This window comes from Lindgomyces ingoldianus (genome assembly GCF_010093535.1).
Source record: "Lindgomyces ingoldianus strain ATCC 200398 unplaced genomic scaffold BDR25scaffold_19, whole genome shotgun sequence".
Taxonomy (NCBI): domain Eukaryota; kingdom Fungi; phylum Ascomycota; class Dothideomycetes; order Pleosporales; family Lindgomycetaceae; genus Lindgomyces; species Lindgomyces ingoldianus.
The window spans coordinates 1,040,598-1,048,577 of NW_022985180.1; the positions used below are offsets into that span (position 1 = coordinate 1,040,598).

General features: G+C 48.2%; 4 protein-coding genes across 4 annotated transcripts; 2 read left to right on the plus strand and 2 right to left on the minus strand.

The window, feature by feature from the left end:
• The first annotated feature begins 1,072 nt into the window (after window positions 1-1,072).
• Window positions 1,073-2,379, plus strand: BDR25DRAFT_263319 (NAD-binding Rossmann fold oxidoreductase family protein). Its single transcript, XM_033686814.1, has 2 exons — window positions 1,073-1,226; window positions 1,280-2,379. Exons 1-2 carry the CDS (start codon window positions 1,177-1,179, stop codon window positions 2,352-2,354), a joined length of 1,125 nt encoding a protein of 374 aa, XP_033546737.1. The 5' UTR covers window positions 1,073-1,176; the 3' UTR covers window positions 2,355-2,379.
• Window positions 2,380-2,461: 82 nt separating this feature from the next.
• BDR25DRAFT_326016 (MFS general substrate transporter) lies at window positions 2,462-4,046 on the minus strand (the record flags this gene model as incomplete). Its single annotated transcript, XM_033692248.1, has 4 exons — window positions 2,462-3,338; window positions 3,387-3,646; window positions 3,703-3,895; window positions 3,976-4,046. 4 exons carry the CDS (start codon window positions 4,044-4,046, stop codon window positions 2,462-2,464), a joined length of 1,401 nt encoding a protein of 466 aa, XP_033546738.1.
• Window positions 4,047-4,934: 888 nt separating this feature from the next.
• BDR25DRAFT_356170 (uncharacterized protein) lies at window positions 4,935-6,808 on the plus strand (the record flags this gene model as incomplete). The annotated part of the gene is made up of 11 exons (XM_033695586.1): window positions 4,935-4,970; window positions 5,016-5,036; window positions 5,063-5,178; window positions 5,229-5,291; window positions 5,329-5,467; window positions 5,501-5,858; window positions 5,926-6,094; window positions 6,135-6,325; window positions 6,374-6,582; window positions 6,622-6,724; window positions 6,792-6,808. The coding sequence occupies 11 exons, from the start codon at window positions 4,935-4,937 to the stop codon at window positions 6,806-6,808; spliced, it is 1,422 nt and encodes a 473-aa protein (XP_033546739.1).
• A 41-nt stretch (window positions 6,809-6,849) lies between these two features.
• Window positions 6,850-7,835, minus strand: BDR25DRAFT_304291 (uncharacterized protein). The gene has a single exon (XM_033690176.1). It carries the CDS (start codon window positions 7,795-7,797, stop codon window positions 7,000-7,002), a length of 798 nt encoding a protein of 265 aa, XP_033546740.1. The 5' UTR covers window positions 7,798-7,835; the 3' UTR covers window positions 6,850-6,999.
• Window positions 7,836-7,980: the final 145 nt, after the last annotated feature.

Below are 7,980 nucleotides of genomic sequence, written 5' to 3' on the forward strand. Positions count from 1 at the left end.
TGCTTTCTTGCATTCTATCTATTCTTCGTTTTCTTATAGTATTTGTGAAGGCAATAGTGCTCGTAAGAGAGCTGGCCAGACTTCACGATCGCCTCAGGTAGGTTGTCAATTTTTTGGTGCGACAGGAAGGCATATTCGTATGGAAACCGCCTCTTAAATCCTTGCCAATATATCTATCTACTGTTTGAAGATGCCTTTAATATAAGTTTTTTTTGCAGAATCTATCTTCTCTTCCATCCTACAGATGTAAAAAAATCGTAATCCTATCTCAAAAGATTGGACCCCCCCTTTCTAGCCTACCACATGTAGCAAAATGCCTTTACCTAGTTTGGTCCGGTACTAAAATAACTAATAAGGGTTGCGACCCTTGCTATGTTTTAGTGACTAGACAGATTACTCCCAAGCCCTTATTCTAAACACTGCTAGACTAATCTAGATTACCGGTAGATAGTAAGAAGATATTGCCTTTTTAATTAAGGAAGCAAATGCTCTCAAACGATTCCCCCTTCCAAACATCTTGATCCAACCCGAGCCGTTATTCCCATACAGCTAGTGGCTTCTCTGCCTCCATGGCGGACCCTACTGTAATAGAAATCCCTCCCTCTAGTCTGTCATGCCTTACAAATCAAATTACAGAAAGATCATCCCATGATCATGAGATCGACGAAGCAAGAAGATTGCTTACAAATACATTCATCTTCTCAGCTGGACGAACAGAACCTAAAGCATTGCCCGGACTAATTATGAACTGAACTGCAATTGCTTTATGCTCGGGAATGGAAATAGCATCAAAAAGCGGACAGATAAACAACAGGGTTGATGGAAAAATCGACGCATGTGCAATTCTATCGAGGGGCGTGAGGTGAGAACTCTTACGTCATTGGTTGAGAGTTGGTGAAGCTGCAGCACCATACCTGTTATTGTCAGGAAGTCGATTTGTCAGAATGAAGCTACAAATGTGTGAGATGCTTTGGGCTTGCATATTAGACTTAGATCCTTGAGGATTGAACGAAGTTATATAAGCTCTCCCTCGAGCCTTCTCCTCTGGTTCTGATTGTCTTAGTCCAGTCGCGTGCTCTTCATCATTCTCCGAAAGACTGAAGCTACGGGGCAGTTATTCTCCTTTTAGAAACTGAATTAAAAACCCGCGAAAGAACCAAAGCATAGGTAGATATCATGGCGTCACCCCCGAAATCAATAGGCTTAATTGGCCTCTCAGCAAAAGGGTACTTCCCCATCCCCATCCCACTTCACCCACCCTCTCCTAATAACACCTCAGCTCATGGGCCTCCCGCTCCCATCTCTCTTACCTCCAATCCACACCCTTTTACAAAATAACCGCTCTCCAAAACAGCTCCAAATCCGCTGCTGAAGCCGCCGCGTCTACCTACTCCCTCACCCACGTACACACCTACGACAACCCAGCCGCTCTTGCAACTGACCCTTCCGTCTCTATCGTCGCCGTCTCTGTAAACGTGCCTGGCCATTACGAAAGCATCAGACCCGCTCTCTTCGCCGGAAAAGACCTTTTCGTAGAATGGCCTCTCGCGCGCAATCTCGCTGACGCCGAAGAACTGACCGCGATCGCGAAAGAAAAGGGTGTGAGAACTCTCGTCGGACTCCAAGCCCGCAACAACCCCACTATTATTGCTGCTAAGAAAATCGTCGAGTCTGGGAAACTTGGCAGGATCTTGGGTACGAGTATGTACGGCCATGGCGCCATCTTCGGATCGACCATTGTCCCAGACTTTGAATATGCACTGCCGGTAGAAAATGGTGCGAATATTCTTACCATTCCGTTTGGACACGCTGTCGATGCTTTGTGCTTCGTGCTGGGTGAATTTGCGGAGTTGAGCGCAACGTTGGCGAATCTCCGGCCAGAGTTGAGTCTTGTAGGTAACGATGGGAAGGAGGTTAGAAAAGTAAAGAAGACGGCTCATGATCATGTGAGTGTTACTGGGACATTGGTGAATGGGGGTGGGGTTGTGGATGTGGTTTATGCGGGCGGGCAGTCACGAACTGGGCGCTCGTTCCATTGGGAGATTAATGGGGTGCATGGGTCTTTGGTTTTGGAAGGGAAGGCGCCTACAATGGGGCATGTGCAGATGTTTCAGCCCACGCTGAAATTCTTCGATATTGAAGGGAAGGAAGAGAATGTGGAAGTGGAGAAGGCAGGGGATTGGGATAAGGGCGATTTCTCGTTTAATGTCGGCAGAGCTTGGGATGCCTGGGCAGGAAAAGGGTTAGAGAAAGGGTATACTGTGACTACATTTGAGGATGCAGTTGTGAGGCATAGAATGGTTGAGGCGATTTATAGGAGTGCAGAGAAGGGGACGAGGGAGAGCTATCTGTAAAGAAGCTGTACGAGCGGGCGAAAACAGGGAATGTGGAAGGGTTTGGGAGATGCTGAGACTCTTAGAAGACTAGTAACTAAGATACACATACCATGCAACTACCCTTATTATGAGATAGCATGAGCTGCATCTCTCATAAAAGGACTCCTATCCCTAATAACCCTCCCGTAGCTCTGCAGGACTAGAGGAATAAAACTGAGGATCAATGCCAGGAACCCGAGTAGACTGCTTGACCACTGGAAGCCAAGATTGCTATACATGCCTTGTGTAGCCAAAGGAAGGAAGGCGGCAAAGAAATTCTCCAAGAAAGCCACCCCCGCAATTGCACTCGCAGCATATTTTGAATATGCATCCATGATGTATCCCGTTACTGCTGTGACAACACAAAACATACCAAAACCAACGAAGCCTAGGCCGATGGTGGGAATGATCCAGTGGAGCGTAGAATAGGAGGTCCATGCGTACCAGAATAGTCCCGCGGCAAGCCCTACAAAAGATCCAGGTATGCTGAGATAGAGTCTTGCTTCCGGAATCGGACGACCAGGCTTCTCCGTATTCTCGATGGAAGAGCGGAAGTACAGTTTATCTTGATAGATGGAAGCAACAAGCCCAATTAGTTCTCCAACAACAACTGCAGATTGAACTATCCCCGTACCAAAGAATGACCACGAATAGAGAGAAGTGTAAACTTGTGTGATGCTCTGCGTAAACATGAAGGCTGTGCCGATGCAGAATGCTGACCAGAGCCCGAAAGAGAGAACGACGGGTTCGGTGATAAGCATACGTGTTGGACGAACAATTGTTTCCTTGAGAATTTCTTTGGGGCTAGTGCGGGTCCTCTCCGAATTAGTATAAACTAGTTTCCCAGCGCTGTTTCGGACTTGTGCTGCGCGACGACTGAGGATCACGTCGGGTCGGACTTCGGGGAGAAGGAGGAGGACGGGAGCAAATATGCTGTAGAGAATGATCTGGGAGAAGAATATCCTGCGACTCTGTCAGATTATCTGGCTAGGGTTTATGTGCGGTACCTACCATCTCCAAGAAGCATACTGCACAACGATACTTCCGATTACAGGGCCCATGCTCAGACCAGCTAGCAAGCCCCAAATGAAAAGAGAAATACTAAAGCTCTTACTCCTACTATCTCTCCAGATGTCGCTAACAATGCCACCGGTGATGTTGGCGAGCACCCCAGAGCAGCCACCAGTGATGATTCGAGTAATAATGAGTGTTGCGAAATTTTGAGCGAAAGCTTGTGGGATGTTAAATATGATGAGAAATATATAAATGACCTTAAAGAAGGATTAGCTTTTGCAGGTAGTAGGTCTGCTAAGAAGCCGGGGCCTACAAGATAACTCCGTCGAACACCAAAGTGCTCCATGAGTGGTAGGGCAAAGAGAGGCGCAGCAGCTCCACCGAGGTTCCAGGAGAGTACAGGCCAGTACGAGTGTGGAAAGTGCTCGTCGCTAATGTGAAATGTGTCGTTAATTTGCATCGCTGCACTGGTCATGGCTGTGCCGTTGATCTGAACGACGAAAGTCCTGGACAAGTCAGAATCCAATTTCATTTAAGTGAAATAGCGGGCACTAGCATGAAACAGGCAAGAATCGTGACTCTCCACTTCTTGCACACCGGCCAGTTGAAACTGCACAGGTCAGCAAGTTTGCTTTCAAGAAGTAGGACTGGAGACATACGGATTCAGTGGGTCATCTGGTCCATCCCAGTCAATAAGGGCATGATTGTTGGTATCAGTCCGCATGCTATCTCCGGGTAGAGGTATGTGCTCAAACCGTCCATTGTATGTAAATAGTTGCCGTTGGGACTGGTTCCACTCGTCTTGCACTTCCCAATTCCAGTTCTGAATTGAAGACGCCAATTGTGGGCTCCAGTGGTATAGCGGATTTCCCATAGCGGTAACGCGGAAGCAATGAGTGAGATGGGGTAGAAACGGGGAATAATACAGATGTGGTGGAAGGTATGACAAAGGAAACGAGGCAGCTGGGTAGTGAAGGGACAACACGGAAGGCACTGGGGATATCTGGGTGTGACTGGAATGGTTATAAGGCTCAAATAGCTTCTCGAATGATGCTGCGGGAGGGTACTTGCCAATCAAGGGGAGGCTTGATGTGATAGCCCCTGCTTCCTCATCTGATTGGAATATCGAATGTCTTGCTTTCCAAGGCTACAGAGCTAACAGGGATTCAGGGGAGGCGAAGGGGTAACTTGTATTAAGAGATGGAAAACTACCATGATAGTCTGATTACGAAGGGGGATGTAAATCGCAGGGAAGACCGTAAAGAAAGAGCTCGATCCTCAACAATCACAGGCAAGGTTGAACATAATGTGGCGACACAAAATGTTACCCAGTATGAAGAGAACTATGGGGAATCGAATATGAAAGATTTGGGTCCCGTACACAACACATGGCTGTGATGACTACTATCAGCGTTTGAGTTCCTGTGATTTCAAAGAAGAATCGGGCTCTAGTCGCTGACATCATGAGAGGTGCGCACCGTAAAAGTTACCTAACAGTGGGCGAAAGCGTGAAAACAAGAGGGTCTAAATCACGTAAGAGAAAATATGAGGCGACAAAGAGGACCGATGGTTATTCTCCCGGTTAAACTAACTTGAAGCGGTAAAGGGCGTATCTCATTCACTCAGATGATCGACGACATTCCATCCGTGCTCTTGATTGATCGACCCTGCAGCGTCCTGCACACTTCTCGATGCTACAAAATTACCAGTTCTATATCTTTCCATCCAGGCGGGATATCGTATCAATAGCGAAGGGACCTCGAACCCTCCAGTTTTCAAATCTAAATTTGTCATTGGCTAGCCAAGCCTGACGCAGACCCGCCACGTGAAAATATCAAGTACTGAGCCCCTGGCGATTCCGAGTCAGATGACCGTACCTGCGTCTCAGCGCATCCGAATAGAGTTTGGAGGGCTCAAGGCTGTAGTTGTGATTTGGTAGTTCGTGCTTTCCCTTCACACGAAAGCGGTTGACATTGACGAGTCTTCAGCTTCAAATCATCGTGGACCTGGAGTGGCTGGAGGAGCTGAGAGTCAACTTCCTCGCAAATCAGTATTTGAGAATTAGCGACGTCGATATCGTGGGCGCTACATTATGATGTCGGTATCGGCAGAAGCGATGTGGCAGGCGGTTTCATAAAGAGCAAGCCAGTACTCGCTGTCTTGATATTTATTCTCCTCTCCACCGTTCAAAAAATTGGGAAAGAGGGGGCGGGATCTGGATGGCTGTCATGGAAGTGGCTAGATGTCGTTGCGCAATGCGGGGCCCCAGCAAAATTTCTCGCCAAGGGAAGAAGCAAGCATGGAGGGGATTGACATCTCTCCTTGCTCAACCTTTGGTTAATGATTGGTGGTTCTACCTTCATGACGTCGGAGCCGTGGTCGTAGAGTTGACCACGGCCACAAGGGCGCAAATCCCAGACTGGGATCCTTGCATGAAGAGCATTTTCACATTCCGCGTATCAGGCAACGGTGCGTCGGCGCCTATAAGTTGACGATACATCGACGACCCAATGATTATTACCTAACCACTGGATAGCAGAGCATGGTCATCTACCAATGGAACACTCAAACAAGGCTTCCCGACTTCACACCCGACTCAGAAATCAGGCGCTTCGCATCTTGGAGCCCTCAAGGCGCCTTCTTGTCCTCCCGGCTGAGATCAGACTCCGAATCTACGAATATGTGTTCTGGGGCATGACGATGAAGTCACCGTACTTACTAGCGCTGCTTCGCGTCTCTAACAAGTGTATTTAGAATGCTATCCAACTGCACTCGCGCACATGCTCGTCCGCTTCCGATGGGTCATCAAATTCGTCAAGTTCTGGAGAAAGTTGGAACCCCGGATGAGAAATCGCTTCACACGCGTCAAGATCCCCGTCAGAAACATGCAGGAAATCTTCTGGATTCCTATCACGACTCAATCTACATGTCCCGGTGTCCATCTTAGAACACTCACCCTGGTAATTGAGGATGATATGCTTAAGACTTACGGGAAGAGGAGCAGCATGATGTAGAGGCCCTCGAGGAGATTAGGATACTACTCGATACCATAGTATGCGTGGACATTATTGATATTCTGGACCTGGACGGCGCTCAAATCGCACGCACGTTAAACACAATGGAAGGGTCGGAGCTGGAACCTCAAGCTCGGAAGTGGTGTACGGGTTTGAGGCCTCGCAGATTAAAGGAGAAAGTAGGCTGGGAGCAAAGCTTGTGTGCAAGCTTGTGTTAGCCGAGATCCTGGGACCCTGAATCGGACTGGCGGAGCGAAGTTAAGGAGTTTTCGAGTTGTGAAGAGGCGAAAATACACTCTTCTCCTTTCCCTACAGACCCCCGTTCTTTTCATATAGCGTATTAGCGCCCATTCTGGAAGATATCTAGGGTTGCTTTGAATCTGTTGAGCTGGTCATTGGAATTAAGGGAAGTACTAATATGAAGCAGAGCTCTGCCTCAAATTAGACCTATGTCCGGTTTATATGGCAAAATGCAGCACAACACACCCTTCCATACCGAACACGTCCTTCTATTCTTAACACACATACCCACACCTATCTCGGCACTATCACAATTCGCTTGCCTTGCTTGCCTCTTGCGCGCTCAAAGGCCCGTCTTAATCTGGATGCGTCAATTCGAGTCTCCACTTCGTGACTTCCTTCCCTGCCCTCACCACCGCGTATTTCCATCCACCAAGCCTTTTCGATTGCACGTCTACCACAAAATGCCCTTGGTCATCACTCCCTACCCTTATCGCGGGCTTTTCCGGGTCAAACAAGTGCTGGAAGTTCTTTTTGTTGTCTATACCGGGACTGATAAACACAATCTTTTCCACATTTTGCATAAACGGCAAGTCCTCCATCACATACTTTGCAAAGTCTCGAATCTCGGGGAACAGAGGAGAGTACTTGTATTGAAATGGAGATAGACATTTAGGATCCGTGATGATGAAGGTTAGCTGCTTGAGATGAACCGGGGAAAGCGCTAGCTCCGAAAACAGACGGCTTAGAGACCGGAGCTCGAGAGAGGGGAAGTTCCAGAGGAGGGTGATATTGCGGACAAGGTCGAGCTTTGACGCTGAGAGCTTCAAGATTGGGGGACTGAGGAACGGGCCATCTTTATAGAACTCGGGGGGGGCTGCAAAGCTCCTCCGGAGCGGGAGAATGAAATTGGTGCGAGTGAATGCTAGAGGATTAGCCTCCTCGTATATCAATCGGCAGGTGAGGAGTGGCACGAGGAAATTGCATGCACGCTCGTGCCTCTCTTGGATGAAGAGGAAGTCGTATAGAACTAGCCTGATCTCGGGAGGGATGTTGAGGAGATATGGTTCGTTTATGGAGATGGGGGTTTTGGGTTTCCAGCGACGCTTCAACAAGCCATAGCCGATTAGAGCGAAGCCGAATGCCAGATCCATGGCCGGGCCCGGTGAGGTTGTCGATGTGGTGGTGGGGAGGCCTGTCGTTCGTTAATGGGGTTTTAGGCGTCTGTGCGCCACACCAGAGATCTATCTGGTGCAAAAATCGGTGGAATTCCTTGGCAACACAACAATTTTCCCTGCACGCGTACAAACTTACACATAAACTGTAAATTTACTTAT

What these genes read in the sequence shown, in the direction of transcription:
- BDR25DRAFT_263319 (XM_033686814.1), top strand. Translation starts at nt 1,177, where the DNA reads ATGGCGTCACCCCCGAAATCAATAGGCTTAATTGGCCTCTCAGCAAAA. An exon ending in ATTGGCCTCTCAGCAAAAGG is followed by an intron (nt 1,227 to 1,279) that starts GTACTTCCCCAT and finishes ATAACACCTCAG; the next exon opens with CTCATGGGCCTCCCGCTCCC.
- BDR25DRAFT_304291 (XM_033690176.1), bottom strand. Translation starts at nt 7,797, where the DNA reads ATGGATCTGGCATTCGGCTTCGCTCTAATCGGCTATGGCTTGTTGAAG.